General features: G+C 37.7%; 1 protein-coding gene across 1 annotated transcript in view; it reads left to right on the top strand.

Moving 5' to 3' along the window:
• Window positions 1-23,657, top strand: part of PPM1L (protein phosphatase, Mg2+/Mn2+ dependent 1L) — a 289,188-nt gene that overhangs the window by 178,972 nt on the left and 86,559 nt on the right. The window contains exon 2 of the mRNA XM_041731505.1: window positions 10,929-11,103. Within this exon, the coding sequence (XP_041587439.1) occupies window positions 10,929-11,103 (175 nt within the window). The remainder of the gene's footprint in view (window positions 1-10,928; window positions 11,104-23,657) is intronic.

Below are 23,657 nucleotides of genomic sequence, written 5' to 3'. Positions count from 1 at the left end.
GGATGGTGCTGTGGCAGTACAGGTGAGGAAAACAATAGTTTTTGTTCTGGAAGACTAGTTTTGCAACCTAAGTATGACTCCTATCTGCACAGGAGAAGTTTTAGAACCATGTGCATGCAGTAGATACTACCGAATGCATTTCTTTACTTCCCTAAGTGTGAGATGCAACAGATTAAGGTTGGGGGGGGGGGTTTATTTATTTATTTATTTATTTATTTATTTATTTATTTATTTATTTATTTTTAAGATTTTTACTTATTTATTTGACAGAGGAAGAGCAAGTGAGCACAAGCAGGGGGAACAGCAGAGGGAGAGAGAGAAAAACAGACTCCCCACTGAGCGGGGGAGCCCCACATGGAGCTCAATCCCAGAACCCTGGGATCATGACCTGAGCTGAGGGCAGATGTTTAACCATCTGAGCCACGTAGGTGCCCCAGGTTTGGGTTTTTGTTTGTTTGTTTGTTAGGTTAGCCTCAAAAAAGTTTTGATGGTGGGCCTTGCAAGTGGGGCCAGAGATGGAGAAGAGTAAATTAAACATTAAGATAGTGCAGATTTTTGTGTTTTCCTCCATGCAGAGTTAAATTTCAGAGTAAAAATGTCTGTCTGTCCTGACCTTTACTTTCCCACTTTATGTCTCATTCACAGGAATTTCTCTGGGTGCTTTACTGCTGCTCACTTTACATACCTATATGTAAAAAAATGGTTCATTTTGTCCATGTTAAGACTGAACATTTCTTAGTGTATTACTCCTTCAGAATTTGCCTTTTGATAGGTGGAGAACTAGCAATAAACCAGTCATCGAAAAAAGCAAAAACAAAAACAAAAACAAAAAACCAGTCATCGAAAGTTCTATGCAGAAAATAGAATGGTAGAATGAGATAGCTCCTAGTTTCCTGAACAGAAAGATGGATGCTTCTCAACATTTCCAAGGCACATACAAGGAGCTTAAATCTAATACTGGCTTTGAAGGCATTTTTTTAAAGTCATATCAGGCTGGAGACATCAGCACAATTGGCATTGGCTTTGGACTTCCCCACCACCCTGACCATACCTGCTCTTTGGAGGTGATCCCCAAAGAGCCTGACAGGCAGCCGTGAAGCAGAAGCCAAGTGAGGCCCAAGAGGGGTTCTCTGGCTCTAACTGCCAGCCAAGGAACATTTTTTCTGACTGTGTTTTGGCTGCCTCCCTGGGGGATTGCTCTATTGTTATAGTTACGGAGTTCTTTTTGATTAATAACTCGTGAGTGTTTTATAATTCATTTATAACAGTTGGTCCCATTAGCTTCCTGAACCAACAAGGGCATTTTCAGTTAGCATTCTGCATGGAACTTTCTAGAACACGTTTGGATAGCACCTAGGGAAATTAGTATTTCCCCAAGCCCAAGATTCAGAAATGGAAGGGAATTTTATCAGTAATTAACCATAATTTTCTTTGAAATATACATTTTTCTCTCTGTAAACAAACATTACCTTGCTTTTTTCTTTTATAGATCTCAAGTGTACAGAACGTGAAACAGTTCCTTACTTCTTTCTATATTTGCTGAAATGATAGGAACTCACCTATCACAAAAATTTAACAAGACTTCTTTGGTGGAGTGCTGCTTGTTTTCTCAACAGATTTATGAGAAAGTCTGATTGTTGGCTGTTCTTATGTTGCCATCTCTCAGGAGAACACTGCTGCATATGTGTGCTTTGAGAAAAAAAAGAAGGACCATGGCCTTTATGTAGTCTAATCCCCTCTGACTCTCTAGACTGTGTGTGTTAACTAAGGTGCAGAGGCTTCCTAATCATCCTTCTGATAGTAGGGAAATAACTTCACCTTTTTTTTCAGACTGTAAATAGATGAAACTTTTAATCCCTTGGAGTTTGAATGTAGATTTGACCAAAGTAGTAGGATTAGGAAAATAGACCATGCGGCTAAACAATATTTGATACCTTAGTTAATGATATCTTACTGTGATTCAAGAATAGGGATCTAGAAAAGGAAGGTAATTTGGTTTTTATATACATAAAAAACAACCATCTGCAGTCTGGGAAGCTGTCATTCAGGGAGTGGAATAGTGAAATTTGAGTTATATTTTCATACTCTGATATGCTTGGTGCTACCACGTGAATAAGGCCTCAGATCAAATATGGATCAGATGACTGATAAAGTTATTAACGGTTTGTCACTTGAAGAATCCCAGGCAAATCATCCTGAATAATCTAGAACTTAGCAGTCAGCACCTTTATGATTAAACTAAATGAAAACTTCAATCTCCATATTAAGTAGGTAATAGGATTTCAGCTCCCTCCCTTGATGAGTGTTATGCCCTCTGTGGTGGTCATTTTGTCACATGCCTGACTAACATTTGCACATCCCCAGCGTAGGTTCTCCAGAGCAATCTCAAATCTCCATAATAAGCCAAGGATTTCATTTTTATACTTCAAGCATAAGCCTGGAACTTTTTCCTGATGCCTTCTCTCTTGGAGGAATCAAATTCACCTTCTTGAGCCGGAATTATGAATTCAGGAGTGCAAGATGGTCCTCTCTGGGATGCTTTTCTTATTTAAATAACCATCTTCCAGGTTCAAAGAGGCAGAGACTAAAAATGGCAAGAAATGAGGCTCTTGGCAGGTGTGCGAGAGAGGAACAACTCTCTTGCCTTATGTCCTCTTTCTGGTGAGCAAGGGCATTCACTCTGACTTGGTTTTAAAGCGCCTGGAGCCAAAGAGCAGTTGTCAAAAGTTAATGATATGTTACCCGAAGAAAGATGGATTCCAAGGTGGACCTAAGTAAATTAACGTGTGATCTGTGTGCTGGCTGCTGCCAAATCAGCACAGGCACATTCACGTCTCTTCAAGGGCAGGCAATCCTTGTCTGCAATAAAAATATTCCTCATTCCCTTCTCTCCTCTATCTTCCTGTGGCACGAATTATGAAGGATCTCCTTTATGGTCTCTCCTTTATCTTGTGAATACCTAGCTATCATTCCTTGGTCACCATGTCCCAAAATTCAGCTTTTCTCTCTACTCAGTACTTGCAGAATTGATTTTCCATCTTAACTCCCTCATGTCTTTGTCAGCACCAAAGTCCACTTCTCACCTAAAGGTTCACTGGTCAGATGCCCGATCCAGCACCTGTATACAAGATCACTGTTACCTGTGGGTAACATGGGTCCAAGGATCAGCCCTTTTAGTCTCTTCTGATCCAGTTTTAAAAGCCTGTGTTCATTCAGAATGAACACTCATCCAAAGCAGTAGCCCTCTGTGTTCCAAATGAGGCAAAAATGTGGCATAAATATAAACTGAACTATACTCCATCTTATTTGCCCCATTCATGTCAATGGAGGATTTCTTTTAGCCAAATTACAATTGCTATGTGTGTGTGCATGTGCACGCTTGCATTAAGGAAAACAAAAGGAGAATGGTAAATTTATAAAGTCAGAGAATTTGAAAGATATTAAAATTCTGAAACTTCTTTCTATCTTGGCAAAGCATACTCCAGCCCATCCTTGAGGCAAAAGTGGCTATGTCTTTTTAAGATGCATTTTCAGATTCTGTAATCTGAGGATCTCATTTGTTAATTTTTCAACATTGCTTTGAAATTGGGTCTTTACATCAGGGCTTTATGACAAAGATCATTACAAACTTAATGATAAAGGCTATTCTTTAGAGGGGGTGCTTGACTGGCTCAGTAGGTGGAGGATGTGACTCTTGGTCTAGTCAGGATTGTGAGTTCAGGCCCCACGTTGGGTGTAGAGATTACTTAAAAAATAAGATCTTTAAAAAATCCATTCCTTGGTTTCAAAAATATCTTCTAAGTAAGAATTTATTGAGTTTAGAGGGAGCTTTCTTTTTTTTGAATACCATACCTAAAATTTTTAAATATACAATTACATGTGATAAACTAAGACTGAGAATTGGTAATAAGATAGAATATTTGATTAGAAAGGAAAAGGCAAAAAATTTAAAACTCCCAAAGCTATGAAGTATGCAGTATTAAATAAAAATTGTAAAGTGCACTTTCATCAATGATATCAGAAGCCTGAATCTGTCTGTTAAAGTTCAAAATGGATAGTAACTTGAACTCTGCAAATTCTCTGAGAAAAATACTATAAGTGACTTGAACATAGGTCTAATTTGCTTGCAATCTTTCTCTAATGGGAGCTCTATTAGAATTTAATTCAATATCATCTAGTATCTTTTCTTGAAAATAGCTTTTGCCTCCCTAGAACTTGTAACCAAAGTTATTCGTCTGGTATTTTTCTTTAGAATTCTATTTAAAAAATCTAATACTTTCTCCTTGTGAGGTGGTGGTGGAGGTGGATAGTCTTCAGGCTTATAGTTCAGTGTTCAAAAGTAAGTTTATTCTGTTTTACTTATTCAATTTTCCCGTTTCCTCTCAATATCACTACCTCATCTTTAGTTTCCAATTTTGCAAAATGGAAGCCATTTTACATGTTTTTATTCCCATCTATCACCAGGCTTGGTTCAAGTGCTCTTTTGTTCTCTTCTCAGGGACTTTATCCCAGCTTGGGGCTGCTTTACCTTAAAAAGAAATGGCCACAGTATGCATCGCCTTCTTTTTTTCAAAAATTGATCTTTTTCTCTTTTGGCTCACAAACGATTGGTATTTCCTGCTCCACCACTCATTGCAGAGCCAGGGATAAATTACTTAACCTCTCTGAGTCTGTTTCCTCATCTGTAGAAACCTATCAGGGTTATTGTGAGGATTAAATAAGGGAATACACATAAAGCATTCACCTCAGTGCCTGGAACATAGAAAGTGGGCAAACGTTTCCTACCATTTTTATTTTTGAAAAATTGGAAAATGCAGAAAACTACATAGAGAAAAAAATTAATATCCCCTGAACTCTTACTACTCTGAAATAACTGTGATCAATATTAATATAGTTCAGCCAGTTTTTTCCTCACACATGTAGTATGCAAACTGCTTTGTAATCTGCTTTTCATTATGAACATTTCCACAGATAATTTAGTGTTCTTTCATAATATGATTTTGAATAGCTGCATTATATTCCATTGCATGGGTGCCTCATAATTGAATCAACCAATTTCAAGACTGATTTCATTATCATGAATAATACTTTGATAAACATGTTTACACCCAAATCTTCAGGCTCATCTTTAACTTTTTTCTTAAAATAAGTTCCTAGAAAAGCAAGTACTGTAGGTAAAAGCTAGAAAGCATTTTAAAATTCATATTACATTTTTTCATTTGCTGTCCAAAGAGATTGTCCAGTTTATACACCAACCACAATATAGAAGGCCAGTTTTCCTTTCCTTCAGACTTCTTACTTATCTCTTTAATTTTATTCAATTGCATTTTATTTCTAATTAATTAATTTTTTAGAGAGAGAAAGAGCAGGAGAGAAGGGGGCAGGGGGACACACACACACACACACACACAGAAAGAGAGAGAGAGAGAGAGAGAGACTTTTAGCAGACTCCACACCCAATGAGGAGCCTGACATGTGGCTCAGTCTCACAACCCTAAGATCATGACCTGAGCCGAAATGAAGAGTTGTATGCTTAACTGACTGAGCCACCCAGGCGCCCCCCTCAAGTCATTTTAAACTCAGTTCCAGCCACAATCTTTCTCAAACAAGATGTGATCATTTATTTCACTCTAAGATGTTCAGTATTTCCTGTTACTAACTGCTACAAATCAAAACACCCTGGTTTAACAGTGAGTTAAAACTTCTCCAACTGCCGAGTTCTCTTTTACCTTAGTTTTTACCAACTCCATTTCTTAATATTTCTTCCTCTGAACTCACATTCACTACTTTCTAGATTGCTTTTCTTTCCTCCAATAAAAGTGCCTCTTACCTCAACAATGATCTTTAAACTCCAGTGATTTCCTGATTCTTTTCTTGGCCCTGCTCCTTAATTTTTCTCCCTAGAGGCCATTCAGCACTTAATATGGGTCATATATTAAATAAATATGTTAATTTATCTTGAGAGTCATGCTTTTTTTTTTTTTTATGGCTTTGTGAAGTGTGTTTTTCCAGTATTTCACGTGTGTTTTATTTGCACATTAAGCTTGCAGGTACCTTTATGGCAGAAGTTTGTTCTCCCAGCAGCAGGGCTGATGCACTTTACTCGGCAGACACTCAATATGTTGGAATTGGCTGGCTGACAGGTTTTTAAGATGAATTGTGAAGCATTTAGGTATCTTTAAAATACTTTGCACCCTCCCCCATTCTTTCATATATATTGATTATTTCTTAAAGAACAAACCACTGTAATAGTACATAGTTTCTTAGCCTAATGATCAGTATCAGCATTAACCTACTAGGTTCCCAAATTTAGGCCCTTAGTCATTCTGCTTTTCTTTTATCTTTGTGAGTGTTTTTTTTGTTTTGTTTTGTTTTGTTTTGTTTTGTTTTTGTTTTTGTTTTTTACAGGGTCTGCTCTGGCCCTTTACTGTCTTACAGACTGAAGTTGGCATGTATACAACTTCCGTAAGAAGATACATTGGCTGGGCACATTCTGTGTCCTACCTCACAAGCTTTTAGTTCATCTTTCCGGCTGTTAACCATCTTCTCATGTGTAACCTGGGGAGCCGAGGAACTCCATATCTTCCACTTTCTGCCCTGAGGCTTCTCTGCCACCAGCTGAACAGGCACAAACTTGAGCTTATAGGCAGAGTGAACCTCTGCAAGGCAGCCCTTAACTGAGGGGCCCCATTGGGAAGTACAGTCTGCATGACACCTCACAGGGTCCCTAAGTAGAAGCAAGCTCATTGTCCAATGAATTGAAACAGATAAGGATGGAGAAGATCAAACAAGTATGAAGAGGACATTAAATATAGCTTTGCATGTGAAGTACATAGTTTGCTATTTTGGCATATAAATAATGATTTGGGTTTAAGCTGCTTACTTTCCTAAAATAATGGCATCAGTGATAATTAAAAAGTAAGTGTAGTACCATTTGCTGGTGGAAGATGACTCCCAGGCTCTATCTGGAATCATGAAAGCAAGTTTGGAATGTAGGCAAAGAATTGAGCTGTCAGAAGATTTTCTCCAAAGGCTATCTCAAAGTACCTGATTCTTGGATATAGTCAAGATATTAAATTTCTTTGGTGCAAAGCACTGAAGCAGATATTGGGGAATTCAAGGATGTATAAGATACAGTTCTTATGTCAGCCAAACTGGAGAATTAAAATACTTACCCCTATACAAATGCCTGTATAAATACTTGAAAGGCTGTTGGTTGTTGTTTGGTGTGTTCACTAACAGAATTTGTAGCATTTGAGCCAAACGTTCAAGGATGTGAAGGACTGGCCCAAACCAGGAAGTTGTGTACTTTCATTGAAAGTTACTCTGGGGCAGCCCGGGTGCCCAGCGGTTCAGCGGTTTAGCGCTACCTTCAGCCCAGGGCTTGATCCTGGGGCCCTGGGATCGAGTCCCACATCGGGCTTCCTGCATGGAGCCTGCTTCTCCCTCTGCCTGTGTCTCTTGCCGCTCCCCCCCCCCATGAATAAATAAATAAAATTTAAAAAAAGAACATACAGAATGGTAATGGCATAAATTGTTGAAAAATATAAAGTACCACACAAATGCAAGATATTGATAATGGTAATAATATTATTGTTTCTGAATTGGTTAATTATAAGAACATGCAATTTAGGATTTAAGCTTCCAGTAGCACTTTTCATTGATTAAAGAATAGATAAGTAATCTTAAATTTTAATTTAATTTTTCACTTTTTTAGAATTCCAATGAAAATTTTAAATGTAAATTTTTCTTTGTATTATCTATCACTTGTAGAATAATTACAATCTCAGTTAATAAGATGACAGCCTGGTTTTGGATTAAGATATAATTGACAGATTCAGGTGTACAACATAATGATTTGCTATTTGTATATGTTATGAAATGATCATCACAATAAGTCTGATTAACATCTGCCACCACACACAGTTACAAGTTCTTTTCTTATGATAAGAATCTTTAGGATCTGTTCTCTTAGCAACTTTCAAATATACAATACAGTATTATCAACTGTAGCCACTATGCAAAACATTATATCCCCAAGACTTATTTATTTTATAACTGGAAGTTTGTAACTTTTAACTACCTTCACCTGTTTTATCCACCCCCATCCCACCAATCTGTTTTCAGCATCTATGAGTACAGTTTTCTTTTGTTTTGTTTTAGATTGCATATATAAGTGAGGTCATATGGTAGTTGTATGACAGCCTCTTTTTAAACATAGATTCAAGCTTGAACAAACATAAGTTTTTAACTGCCATTTGAATACATTTAGAACATTACCTTGGTATAAAGGTGATTTCTTGAAAGATCTTAACAGAATCTAGTATTTTGCTAGAGTTGCTTTCTTTCTTTTCCTCTTAAAAATCTTTCCCAACAGAAAGAACCCCATGCATGAAGTTATACTGTTTTAGAAATGAAATGTCAGGGTCCCTGGGTGGCTCAGTTGGTTAAGCAACTGACTCTTGCTTTTGACTCAGGTCATGATCTCAGGATTGTGAGATCAAGCCCATGACTGGCCTGGCACTCCAGTGCAAAATCTGCTTGTCCTTCTCCCTTTGCTCCTCCACCTATTCTCTCTCTCTCTCTCTCTCAAATAAATAAATGAAATCTTAAAAAAAAAAGAGATGCCAAAATATAACTCCTATATAGTAAAAAGATATAGACTCTGTCCAAAGACCTACATCATGATTTTAGTTAGAAAAGTAAATCAGTAGATATAATCAGAAGGAAATGTATATACTTTCAGTAATAGAGAGTATACCAATACCTATAAACTGTACATTTTAAATTACTTCTGGTATCTCATAGATTATCTCCAGGGGAAAAAAATTACAGACAGATGTTACACTGAATAGCAAGGTAGTATGAGTCTAAGAATAGTTATTTGACTGTGTGTCTCTTCCTTTTCCAGTGTCAGGAGAAAATTGTTATTAAATTCTAGAATTAAATATGCTGTGCTAATGTTCTGAGTCCATTTACATTTCATGGAATAATTTTATTTGTTCTGCACTAGCTGGCTGGCAAGGAAATTGAACAATGTTTGGTGATATTTTAAAATTGTAATTTCATCAACAACTGACTTATGAAATCTAAATGTAAATCTGGAAATAAAAAGTGTTGTGTGCTATATTTGACCACTCTGAGGACTGATCTATAACTTTTCCTCATCATTTCCCGGTAGGCCTTTCCTGGGAGGTCAATTGTCATTGTTCTGGCAAGCTTCTCTTCATCTTAAATTGTGCTAACATTTAAAAGGAAAACTCTGAAGGTCACAAAAAAACATTTTAAGATAATTCTTAGAAATTACAATAGTAAGAGCACTGAAACAATACAGAAATGTGGGGAGTAAAAAGTGAGTATGTTCTGCAATTGGAATATAGCCCTCAATATCTTCTCCCACATGTATGATATTACAGAATAGCACATATACATATGTGTATGCTTTCCATGAAAAGGATATACTGTGACTGGTACTCTGTGACTTTGTTTTTTAATCTTAACAGTAATACCATGGCATTCTTCCTTGCTGCTACCTATAGACCTATCTCATTTTTTTCCAAGGGTTATAGAACATGCTGTTTGATAAATGAAAAAAAAAAAACCACAACAAACCCCTGTTGATGGGCATGTATGGTATATATGTCTGTGGGTGTGTTTAACTCAAACTGGTCTTAAATTATGCAATTAATAGCTATATGGGAATTTTTTTTAAATATTAAACTATGTGGAGGGGTCTTCTAGGCACTGCTAGGCAGTCCTTCTTAACAGTTTCTTTTATTTACATTTCCAAGTGGTTGTGAGTAAAATTTTAAACAATATATGTATGCCTTTATTTATTTTATCAACTTCAGACTTTATGCATGTGATGCAGGGCCATACTGCAAGGAGATGCCAAACTCTTGGCATTCTTAAAAGGGGTGTTTTAAAAATTTCAGAATTCCCCTGATTCATACATGCCTCTCTATCATTTAATTTCTCTCTTAAAGTTCTGTTTAGCTTTTAGCTATGATTCTCAACTGAGAGGGAGAAAAGTATGCTTTCTCCAGCATGAGCATATCAGAATCTTTGGGGAGGTCTTTTTCAAAGTACGCATGCTTTCCTTCCTACCTTAAATGGAAGCATACTTACTGGGTTGAAAAATCACTGCATGTAATTTCAGAGGTTACTCATCTGGAGGCTTTGGGCAGATTTTGTAGCAGAGAAAAAACAAGTTAAGAATGATGTCTGTGTGTGTGTGCGCGCACGTAAGAAATAAATAAATATATATATATAAAGAAATATGAAATTTCTTATAAGAAATTAAGAAACTTCTTATTTTTTATATATTTATAAGAAATATATATATATATATTTAAGTGGTAAACAGTTATTTTTTCAGGGTAAGGAGTATCATTGTCTTAGATCTCTTCGTTCTCTGTTTATCCCATTATTCCATCATCAGCCCCAGCAGAGCACTCTCCTTTCTATTCACTTCATAAGAGTTCCTATGAAGCATTAATGAGCGTAGAACATCAAAGCAGAGATGTGGATGTCATAGCATAGGTGGGCTCACTGCTGAGATGAGTGACTAGCTTCTACATTCTAGACAAGGGCAAGTGAGATTTATATCCAATAAATAGGATAAAATTATGATCATGGAGCCTTCAGAGTTCAGTGGAATAGTTGAAACTGAGTATTAACTCGTTGTATGCCAAACCAAATCCATCATCTCTCATACCTTTAAGCCTGGTGGAAAATTCATGCAGCTCTGTGAATCTATTTGAATATCCATACTTAGTAGAGTGGACTCTAAAAATGACAACGACGAGGATATGCTTGTCCAAAGCATTGATTCTACAGTGCTTTGAGTTTTCCCTACAGCATGTGAGGGGAAGGAAAAGCCTAAGATGAAAAAAAACTAATGGGTTTTCTATCTGTTTTAACTGCAGACTGCAGCTGAATATGTAAAATCAAGACTCCCAGAGGCTCTTAAACAGCATCTTCAGGACTACGAGAAGGACAAAGAAAATAGTGTTTTGTCTTACCAGACCATCCTTGAACAGCAGATTCTGTCAATTGACCGAGAAATGCTAGAAAAATTGACTGTATCCTATGATGAAGCAGGTATGTTTGTCTTTACACACACATACATACACTTTTTTCTCCTTGCAGAAGTGTCTTTATAGACTTTGGTTACAATTAGGCCCTTTTCTGAGGTAGAAGATGGAGGGCAGACTGGATTCAAAGTTATATAACTTTGGATTAACAGTAAGTTTTTTCTCTGCAGCTTTAGTATCAAAAATTAGTATCAAAAAATTTAGTATCAAAAATGGCTCTTAAATCAAATCCCTTTAAAATTTTTGCTCTTTTTTAAATGGAATTTTTCTGACCTTTCATGAACCATGTACTCTTATTGATTTAATCGTTTGAAGTGTCACTTCAGTTTTGGATACCAACTAAAAACTTTTACACCTGATAATCCCAGGATTGTTATTACTTCAAGTATTATTTTTTAATTTCAGAGATTTTTTTTTCTTTTTCTAAAGAGGTACCTTTTTTCCCCTTGAAGTTTCAAGGTAAACTTCAATTTCTTTTCCTTTACCTCCTCTGATGAATTCCCACCCCTAATACCACATTGGAGGCTTTGGCTTACTACCTGCTTTAAGTTCATCCTATTTAAGGGAATTTCTTAATAAAGGCACAGACAGACTTCCTTGTAACACCACTTTAATTTAATATAAGGTCTGTCAGCTAAAGCCCAATTTTAATGAAACCAGTACACTATTACCTGGATTTTTAAATCTTTAATAAAATTACACTTAGGAGAAATACCCGGATTAAAATTGTTATTACTTGCCCCTTACTCCCCCTAAATGGAGGAAAATATAGGAAAATCGGTTGCTAATGGTCAAATGTTGATAATATCAATCCCCATTTCAATATCAGGAACTTCTGTCTCTGGTTTCACAAGGAAGTTGTTACTTTGCATTTTATTTTCTTCCTCATGATCTAAGCAGTCTCAGTGCTGACATTCTCAACATTTGATTTCAAGCTTGAATAGCAAACAGAAGAGCAAATATAAAAAGCAAACATTATGCTACCTATGTCTAAGCACTACAGGAATTTTCGAGTTGCCAATCTGCTGCCATTTACATTTTGCCCTCTAAACCCTTTACATCCCTGTTAGAATCTACATTTCTAGCCCAAGACATCTCTACTCTCTTTCTCTTTTGCTTATTAATTTTCCAGACACGTTGGCTTTCCTCTGCCTGTTGGGTGGTTGGTTATTTGATCTCTGTATTTGTCTTGTTTTTAACATTCTTTTCTTTGGACTTCACATTTGTCTCCTCTCTCATCCCTAATGAAATAAAGTAAGGCTATGATCAGCCCAATCAAAATAATATAAATATTCTTAGAATCTCAGAGATCATAGAACTTGTAGCCCACCCACTTCCTGTTCCCATAACCATTTTATGCTGAGAAAGCTGGGACCCACAGACCTGCCTGAAATCACATACTTAGATGTAGAGCTGGGACTCCAGCCTCCTAATTACTAATCAAGCTGGGCTTTCACCACACTCAGACAGGTTCTCATTCCCTCAGAAGGCATTTGTGGAATGCATAGCAATATCCTAGGTAGTTGGAAGAAAGAGGAAAGAGTGTTGAAAAGAGGGGGAGAAATCTGAGATGTAGAAAATACAAATCTTGCTTAAAGTCTAGCTGGGGAGCTGAAACATCTGTGTATGACTTCTGGAAAACAATGCCTGAGGCTCCATAATGACGACAAACTATCAGAGGTAAGCTGAGGGATGTGGAGTAAAGGGATAGTGAAAGTGGCTCAGATTTTCAAAGGATTTCTTTTGGGACCAACATTAGTTTAAACCCTGAAGTTCAAATGATGAACGTGGTTTTATGAAGAGAAGAGAGACATAGTCTGTGTGGATGACGGGGCTCAAGTGGACACGGAGGTGGCAATGACCATCAGCCTCAACCTCCTCCCAGTCAATTTTACCTTCTTTGGGAATAATTTTCCACTCACCTGCACTGTTGTGAAGCAACTACTACTCTGCATGGAGACACTTGTCCGTGGACATTAGGGGCAAATAGTTTGGGATGGGATTTGTCAGTAAAGCCTGCAGTGTGAAGCAGTGGAAGGCATACAGGGTCAGAAGCTGGAGGTCTACATTGGGGGACTTTCCTCTGGCTTAATACTGGTGTGAGCTTTAAGCAAATTCATCTCATAGAGCCTCTGTTTCTGCATCTATAGAGTTGGGCTAGTAATTACTCACAGGGTTATTATGATAAAATATAGCATGTTTGCAGAAGTCCTTAGAGATCATATTGCAAATGCTACTAATGTTGAATGAGAACAGATTTGGATCTTGTCTGTCCCTCAGACCAGTTTAAAATGCCTTTAAGAGTGTTTTCTTGGCATATAATGTTTGGGAAGACAGAGGGAAATTTTTTTTAAATGAGATTTTAATAAATGATCTTCAGACACTTTGAGAAGTCAAGCAACATCTATTTGTTAAGTCACCTATCTGGGCCTGATTTACCCTTGGTCGTCATTCCTGCATGAGATGACACATTTTGTGGGGGCTGAGTATATGTGTATGAATAAATGAATGTCACTATGTGTTGTCAGATCAAAAGGTCACTGCCTCCTCCTCCATTACTCATATACTAAAGATTCCATTTAAAGAAAGAGAAAATACAAAAAAAAAAAAAAGATACTGCTATTTAACAGAAAAAATATTTCATTGTAATACAAAAGAATTGGGATAGAAAATTGGTAAAAAAAAAAAAAAAATATATATGTATATATCCAATACCTTCAGAGACAAACATCCTATACTAAGACACTCATTGCTTCTACTGTTTAGCTTCTTATACTATCCCTGCTTTGATGTTCTCACATTCTTAATTCAGCTTTCCTAGTTTGAGGAAGTAGTTAATTGTTAATTGGACACTAGCCTGGTCTCTTGAGAGGTTAATTTGTCTTTAATGCTTATCCACTGATAAATCAGCCCAAGTGACTTACTGACAGTTGCCACCATCTGTGGCTTCTAAACTTCTAAAAACCAATTAATGAAAAAATACTTAGACACTTGTCTGAAAGCATTGGCTCAGAACCTTTTCTCCCTCCCTTCTCTTTCTTAGTCTTTTCTTCTCAGCATCCTCCTCTCTTTTCCTTAAGTATCCATCCTTAATACTTTACTCACTCACAGTTCAAATATCTGGCAAACTGACAAACCTGAAATTTAGCAAAGAAATTAGAAGTTAGGATATGCCACATGCAACTATACCATGTTGCAAAATTTGTGGACAAGCCCATACAACAGAGGCTTTAGATTCTTACCTATCATCTATATATATTTATTTTATATTGTTCTGATTAATTAGGTTATATTTTCCAATGTGATATTTTCTTTCTTAAAATTCTTTTTCTGGCTTGGAGTGCATTTTCTTGCAGGAATAGAGATAAGTAGAATGGTATAAGAGAATAGTAATTATAAATAATCCTACCTTTGTAAACATTTGGTGCATTTCTCTCACTCAAAGCATTTTTGAAATATGGTTGATATTCTGTGGTTTTATATTCTGCTTTACTCACTTAACATTAGAACATCAGGCTCCCTCATTTCATTAAAACCTCTTTATGTGAAGATAATTTTAATGGCCGCACAATATTCAGTTCTTAAAAGTACTACTCACTAAAAGTTCTCCTATGTTGGACATTTATGGTTCTTATTTGTTTCTGCTATAATGAATCGTGCTGCAATGAATATGGTGGGCATTTGCCTGTGTTTCATATTAATCTAGAGAATAGACTTTAGAAAACAGGAGTTTAAAATTAGAATTAGAAGGTGGGGGAAGGGGATGACAATTGGAGCAGACACTGAGGACAGCAAGGAATATGAGTAAAGAGGAAATCCGCAGAAATCTGTAAAAAGCAGTTGTCATATTCCCAGCATTGCATGCACTACGCTCTGTGAAATCGGCATTTGTAGACTCTATTAGAGAACTGACATGACTGATCTTCAGAGTAGTGATCTTGACTCACAGAGAATGTTAATTATATTTTGTATATAAAAATAGAAATTGTGTAAACCAGTTTAGAAAGACTTTCATCAAAGTGGTTTATTTTTAAGTTTTGACAGGAATAAAGCTGTTTTGTGGTATAATTGAAAGAGGTGTTGGAACCAAAAGACCCAGACTATATTCTAACTCTAGTGCCAACCAGGTATATGATCTTGAGTGAGTCACCCAACCTCCCAGAGGCCCATTTTCCCATAAATCAAAGGGATAGGGGCACCTGGGTGACCCAGTTGGTTAAGCATCTGACTTGGTTTTGGCTAAGGTCATGAGATCATGCCCCGCATTGCACTCCATGCTCAGTGAGGAATCTGCTAAGGTTTCTTTCTCCCTCTCCCTCTACTCCTTCTTGAACTCATGCTCTCTCTCGCTCTCTCTCTCTAAAGTGAACAAGCAAACCTTAAATAAATGAATATTTGAATAAAAGACATGAACAGGATTCCATAGATGTCTTCCATTTCTAAAACTGTAACTGATCTCGACACTGGAAAAGTCAGGTTGCCATAGTTTCTGCAAGTTGGTATGTGACTTTATCTTGAACCTTCTGCTTGCTCTATTGCCTTTTTCTCCCCCCCCCCACATAGCCCACATAATCTGTACAAAATATCTGCTAAAACAAAACAAAACAAAAAAACCATCTCACAGCTTTCCTGGCATTGGCACAAGAAAATGCCTAGACATACTTTTGTTAGTGGGATGGGGAATGAGACTGTAAGAGTCAAGCAAAACAAGATTTTGGAAGGAGAGGTTCTGAGCCATCATTCATGGATCCTCATTATGACAGCTTAGAGGGACACCTGGGTGGCTCAGCGGTTATGTGCCTGCCTTCAGCTCAGGGCGTGATGATGGAGTCCCACATCGGGCTCCCTGCATGGAGCCTGCTTCTCCCTCTGCCTGTGTCTCTGCCTCTTTCTCTCTCTCTGTCTTTCATGAATAAATAAATAAAATCTTTTAAAAAAAGCTTAGATATTTCTGTTAGCATTTATTAATACTAAGCAGAATTCAGAGTAAGAAGTAGGGTGTATTTTGCATTTGATCCATGAATGTTTTTCTTTGAATTGAAGTACAGGTTCATACACATTTCAACAGGTCGGGTTTAGCATAGAAAAATTTACAAAGAAAGCAGTGGCATGATTTGAGAAGAGATCAAAATAGCATTTCACACTGTCTCACAGAGCATCATTAGCATACATTTTCTTAATTTGTCATAGTGGGCAAAGTGGAAGGGTTGAAATAGCTGGAGAGGGGATCCTTCTTCGTACTATTTATTTTTATGCTGGTATATCATTCATATTTCTTCAAATAATCTCAAGTTGTTTTTAAGGGTTTTTTTTGTGTGTGTGTGTTTGTTTGGGGTTTTTCTAGTTTAGGCATGAATAGATAGCCGACATTTGCTCTGGTTAGGGATAAAGTAGGATGGCTTGTAATGCCTTGTATTTGAGGGAATTGTGAGACGAGTAGGGCCATTCATTTGAGAGTAAGATTCTCTGCCTCACACTCAGGAACCCGAAGGCATTGGAAATGGGAGTGAAGAGCTGTCTGCCCAGTGTACCTGTAGTGGGCAACCTGCCTACTCCTGCCCTCCTCTGCAGGCCTCGGACACAGTTGCCTAAGTTACTTACTTGATTAGAGCTTCATCTCAGAGTTAAACCTAAGACCAGCAAGGGTTTTACTTCTGACAGTTCACTAAAAACCCATATAGCTTTCCGATGAGCATATGTTTCCACCTTGTCCGGAGAGCACCAGATAGTGCAGATGAGGCAAGGGAGAGAACTCAGCTGGCTGTTTGTTGTGTTCATTTGGGCATCAGTAAAGCTGGGGACCTGCAGATCCATTTACAAGTGTCAGGCAATCACATACAACTTTCCCAGAGGAGGTGAGATAGAAAGAGCGGCATTAATTTTTTAGCCTTTGCTTTGTGATTCCCTGATGCAGCTCTGTATTAGAAATTCCCGGGAGCTGTGCCCAAGCAAAGCTACCTGCCGTGAAGACGCACCAAGTCCTATAATGTAGTTTTGGAGAAATAGCTTTTAAAAAGGGTGGAGAGTGTGCTCTAAGCAGTTTAGGAAGTAGCCAGAGGGTTTACCTCCTACTGAGCTTATTTTATTCTTCTCAAAATAGATGGTACCTTAAAGTTACACCTACGATTTAATTGAGCCATTAATGTCAGAGTAATCAGTGATCTCAAAAGGAAAGCCATTTACTGTCATGGGAAAAAAATTGAACACACATTGGGAAACTAAACCAAAGAAAGAGACTGTGAATTATTTAGGGCCCTTTCAGGTTTTCTAAGAACATAAAAAATGCAGTAAAAGGCATTTGCAGGAAGTTCTTCACTCTAACAAATAGAGTAAATTTCTCAGTATGTTTCTCAAACACATCCTGAGGGAAGGAGTAGCACTAAGGTTTCCTCACTTTATATCTTCAATCAGGACCTCATTTCTGAGCTCAAAAGATACTCTTGCCAGAGCCTTGATTACAGGATTTGGAAAAAAGGGAAAAATAGGGACCCAAAAGAAACTTATTAAGGGAAATTCAGTATTGATTGTACGATCTCCAACACTAACTTCTGAATTTCTTTTCTTTTCTTTTCTTTTCTTTTCTTTTCTTTTCTTTTCTTTTCTTTTCTTTTCTTTTCTTTTCTTTTCTTTTTTTTCTTTTCTTTTCTTTTCTTCTTTTCTTTCTTTTCTTTTCTTTTCTTTTCTTTTCTTTTCTTTTCTTTCTTTTCTTTTCTTTTCTTCCTTTTCTTTTCTTTTCTTTTTTCTTTTCTTTTCTTTTCTTTTCTAAGTAGGCTCCCTGGAGCCCAACATGAGGCTTAACCTCATGACCCTGAGATCAAGCCTGAAGCTGAGATCAGGAGTCAGATGCTTAACTGACTGAGCCACCCAGGTGCCCCCCAACTTCTGTATTTCTGTAAAAGACTAAATCTGTTATTTTTCCATTATAAGAGTGATATAAATACATTCTAGGACTTTTTTTTATTGGCAAAACAGAAAAGATAATCTCTAATTCTACCACTTAAATATAACCACTGTCTTTAGTATAATTACTTCCACTCATTTTTCTCTATTGGGTTTTAGTTCTTTATGCCCAATTATATTTTTTTTCATGTAAGCCTGAAATGTAGTCATATCTCTCTATGCTCTTATAAACTGCTCAGAAAAGTAATTGTAATGGTTACAAAATAACCTATTGAGTGGATATGCCATAGTTACCATTCACATAACCTTTTAATATTTCTAACATGGTGCCTTCCTTTTTTATCCACAGTTGAGTTCTCATCACCACATAGAATCCCTGAGTTTGAAGGTCTGTGAAAAGATGAGGATGATAGTATTATTAATAAAAACATAATGAGGACTTTCGTAATGCAGCCAATTATTAGTCATTTGACAGTGGGAGCAGAAGACTAAAATAGGTGTTCAGAAACCATTTATAAACTGAGAACTTCTTTCTGGCCAATGATAGCAATCTTTTTAATCATGCTAATTTATTTGAATTTTAGTTAAATTCTTACATTTCCCCTTTTTATCATAGATTCGGAAAGCCAAGGGGTCAGGGAATAGTAACAAAGTAACTTTACCATCTATAAACTAGAAAACTCTAGGCCATAGATGTTGGAAAGTATCCAAACATGTCCATGAGCTCGGGGCCAGTTTCCGTGTCTGTGATGGGACATTGCACCTAGCTCTGCTTGCTTTCTTCCACTGTTAAAAAGGACATTGCATTAGGTATTTTCTTAAGTTTCTCTCAGCTTTACCAATGTGTGACTCTGTCTTTAGTTCATTTAGCATTCATTGGTTTATTTAAGTACCCACTCTGTAAACATTTGAGCACCTGTGAGCCCGGCATGGTGCCTTCCCCTAGGAATGCCCCAGTGACCATGTGACCAGGTGTGTGTGCATGCATATGTGTGTGTGCACATGTGCATAGTGGTAGGAGGCCAGAGAGATGGCAGGAGTATAACTGGAATACGTGGAGTCGGTCCTGTAGAGGGTATGTTCAGAGGACAGTGTATGTGTGGAGGAGAAAGGAATTAGGTTTGGAATGAGGAAGTGTTCTTAAATTAGAAAATCATAAGAGAATCCATAAGCCTCTTGAACCATAATGTCAGTTGCATTTTTAAAGGCAGGCTTATTGTGGCTAATGCTTTATGTCTTCTTTGCTTCCTGTGATTATGTAGTGCCTCATACAGACCTGCTCTTGCCCTCTGCCTATTGTGCCTCTTCCGCATTTTACTTTTTTTTTTTAAGATTTATTTATGTACTAATTTGAGAGAGAGCGCACTCGAGAGCACGCACACATGCGTGCAAGTAGGGAGAGGGACAGAGAGAATCTGAAGTCCAATGCAGGGCTTAATCCCATGACCCTGAGATCATGACCTCAGCTGAAACCAAGAGTCAGTTGGACACTTAAGCAACTGAGCCACCTGGGTGCCCCCACCTTCCACATTTTTAAGTGTTGCTCTCCAACTAATATTAATTAGTTTACATTAATTAGCTTACATCAATATGTTATCAGCATTGCCTGTTTTCTTATGAGATCTCCAAAATTTAAAGAAAAAATAATTCAGACTGAATTTTGTGGAAGTCATATAATGGGGAGTTATTTTTTTTAAAAAAAATCACATTCCCCAACTTCATTTTGCATTTTTAGCAGAAAGCCTCATATCCACTCTGAAAATACATTGATCCAAGTTTTGTAGTGTGCAGAAAAAAAATTTTTAATTTTGAAGAACTGTGCTGAGAATACTACAAACCGCAAGCTGACACTGAGATTCAGAATCAGGAAGTGCCACCTCTAGTGATTAAAACATTTCAATGGAGCTGTGTTTATCTTTCTAATCAAGTTGTCATTGTTTGCCACAAGGGAAGTAATGTTATTACCTGCTGTAAAGTAGTATTTGATTACAAGGACTTAAGAAAATGTGTACACTTCAAAGAAAATAATTGTACCAGGTGGTCATAATTTAGACTGCATTGGCCAGCCAGAGACAGGCTGCTGATACTATCTGTATCTTTTCCTCTCTGCACTATTGGAATTTTGTAACCACGATTCTACAGACTTAGTTGGAATGCTTGTAATAAATTTTAATGAGATCCAAGTTAATTGTAAAACCTTCAGTCTGTAGGGAAAAATAGGCGAGTTTTTAAAGTGCCAGAATTTCTAATGTACCGTGACTGTCCATTTGCAGTAGTGAGATGTAAGCAAAATGCATCCTCTGGCTGATTTTCAGACTCGGAAGATCTGTAATCATAGGCAGCTGGACTGCTGTTTAATGTCATTTTGCAAGAATGTTAAATTTAATCTTTGGGAGCTACCCGACACTCCAAAGTTTCATTCGGTAAATGGCCTTCTGAAAGGCACCGTTTTCAAGCCACCCTCTCTTGCCCAGAGAAGTTTTCAATGTGTTTGCTTCTTTAGTTAATGTCCTTGTCTTGAGGCTGTGTCGCTTAGGCCATTTCTGATGAGGCCGAAGTGATGAAGAGTCTCTGCAGTACCTCCCCTCCAGAAGCACCTGAATGTGCTCTTGTAGGTCTGTAACCAGTCCAAGGGAGCTATAAATCAACCACAGAGAGATCACCATGACAAACCCTGTTCATCCAACACACACGCTGTGTACGGGGCCCTGGCTAGGTGCTGAGAGTCTAAGAAATGGGGAAGGACAGTCGACTATGAAGTCTTTTCCCTTTGAATTTATTGCTACTGTTGACTGTGGTCTCTGTAAACCCATCTTCTAACTGAGACTTGCCTCGAAATGACACCTTTACTGGCTCCTTCCTTACCTGAGTCAGGGCTTTCCATTCCTCTCACCTCGGCCCTCCTCGTTCAAGGAGGTAACACAAATTACACTCTTGCTGTTTCTATCCTACTTTCTTCCTCAGAGTTTGATTTACATACAATCAATATATATACACATATAATAATGATGTTACAATAAAAATAAAAAATCAAAGTCAAAAAAAGAGAAGGCAGCAGATGTACTAGCCATGAAGAATAGACAAAATAAAACTGTTTTTTGCAACAGGCATAACTTCTTTTCTGGTACTAGAGCTTATGTAGATTTTTTCAAAAGGCATCTTGTAAAAGGGACATTGAACAACATTTTATCAACCTGGATTCCCTTAAAGCAGAGCCTAGAACAAAAGCCCTGAGTGCAGATAGTTAATTTAGGAATGGGGTCCCAAAGAACGGAGGAGTGAGGGGCATTGGGAGTGGAAAAGGAAGCAAGGGAAAAGAGAAACCAGGGAAAGCTAACATTAATGAGGACACATTATGGAGTTGGCCTCCCCTGAGGGTGACTGCTGCTTCTGCCTACAGAGGAAGCTTATGAACTGCATCCCAGACCACCCACTAGGAGGTGAAAGTAGAAGCATTAGGTACTAGTCCCACTCCTCACTTGTCAACTGTAGCTCCACGCATGTGAACTTCTCTGCACTTCTGGTTTACATATGCCTGAGTGCTGAGTGGATCCAGCAGGCTTGCCACACCTTGGCATCGGGGAAGCTCCCGGGAAGGAAGCTAGTAATAAATGGCTCAGGGCAAGGCTGAATTGGGGCTGACCTGGTGCCAGCACCAGTCACCAGGTTAAAAGGTGGGACCAAGAGCATGCAAAATGGTAAGTAGGAGAAGTCTCATATGAGCGCAACAAATGAAATCTTAAAACAACTTTATGGGAAATACATGTGAGTTTGTTTTATTGTCATTTCTTGTATAACAACCATCTATAAAAGCCAAGGATACATTATTCATATTTTTCAAAGCTCTGGTATAGCATGTGGCTCTATCCAATGCAGAGATTGTTCAAATGCATTTATAGGAAAATCTTACATACAGCAGAAGACAAAAGGAGAGAGTATTTTGTTTGATGTAACAGCTGGCAGCTTCCCAGCTCAAACCAAAATAATTGACTAATCCTCATTTTTATGGCTAATGAATTCAAGTACCTGGGCTTTTCAACCTGAGAAGCACAGTGAGATCCAGCTTTTCACCAGTATAAAAATTAATTACCTTCCATAGATAACTCACAACAGTGGTTACTCTGAAGAGGAGAAGCTGGGGAAGGAGACTTACATTTCTATCCTCTTATTGTATTGTTTGAATTTTTAACTTCGTTCATGCATTTTCTATTTTTTTTTAATTTTCAAAAAATAAATAAAACTAAACAAGCCTTCCTAGCACATTTCCCCTTATCTTCAATGCTGGAAATAGAATATAATAAGTCTGAAAGCCATTCTCCTTGTCTTCAATAGAGCTTATCACTCCTAAGTCATATATATCCCTAGAATAAGTCAAGAAAAGAACTCAGCAACAAGGTCAGCCATCATGGAACTGCAATGTCAAGGTCAGAGAAGGTCAGTAGTGAGACCAACTCAGTACCCTGCCAATGGACAGACACCTGGGCTCCAGGGCTTCTGCCATAGTGTTCTTGGTAGTCTTTATGCCCTGAGCCAGCACTGGTACCAGAGTCCAGTGAGTGCTAGCCTTATTGCAAAAAAAAAAAAAGAAAAAAAAAAAAAGAAAATTCACCTGAGAGAGAACAGAGCTCATGGGCAGTGAGCTGATATGGATCCAGCATTGTCTTTTTTTTCTTTCGCTTCAAATTTTTATTTAAGTTCTAGTTAGTTAGCATATAGTGTAACATTGGTTTCGGGAGCAGAATTTAGTGACTCATCACTTACATATACACCCAGTTCTCATCACAAGTGCCCTCTTTAATGACCATCACCCACTTAGCCCACCCCCCACCCACCTCCTTCCGTCAACCCTCGGTTTGTTCTCTATAGTTAAGAATCTCTTATGGTTTCCTTCCTTCTCTCTTTTATCCCCCTTCCCCTCTGTTCATCTTTCTGTTTCTTAAATTCCACATATGAGGGGAATCATAGTATTTGTCTTTTTCTGACTGATTTATTTTGCTTAACATCAGACCCTCTAGTTCCATCCACGTCATGGCAAGATTTCATTCTTTTTGATGGCTGAGTAGTATTGTAGCCATCTTCTTTATCTAGTCATCAGTTGATGGACACTTGAGCTCTTTCTGATAATGCTGCCATAAACATCAGGGTGCATGTACCCCTTTGAATTTGTATTGGACTCAGCATTTTTTTTTATCTTACTCCCTGGTGGTTGCCTCTGCTTTGCCCATGGTTGATCTTCCTGTGTCTGACAAGTTACCTGACTTGCTGCTTTACTTAGTCTTTTAGTCTGATTCTCTATCCCTAACTATAGCCAAACCTCTACCGATTTTCTTGCAAGGAAGTATAACACAGTAGAAAGAGCCTAGGCTTTGAAGCCAATGTGGCTTCAAGATCATTTCTTATGATGATATATCATGCCTTATGGGGCTTTATGAGGAATAAAGATAATGTATGGAAAATGACATACGTAGGGTAGATGTTCTAATATGATGGCCTTTCTGTTATTACCTTTGCTGTCACCTAACTTGGCAGATTTTTAGTTTGGTATACAGGGGCATTTTTTTCTAACCCTTCATGGTAGAGGAGATTACCTATCAAATACTGTGCATAAACTAACTTCCCACACAGGGCACAACAGAAACCAACAAAATACTGCCTCTGTCA

Source organism: Vulpes lagopus, chromosome 17 (assembly GCF_018345385.1).
Source record: "Vulpes lagopus strain Blue_001 chromosome 17, ASM1834538v1, whole genome shotgun sequence".
Classification (NCBI taxonomy): domain Eukaryota; kingdom Metazoa; phylum Chordata; class Mammalia; order Carnivora; family Canidae; genus Vulpes; species Vulpes lagopus.
This window is presented reverse-complemented; position numbering and strand designations above follow the sequence as displayed.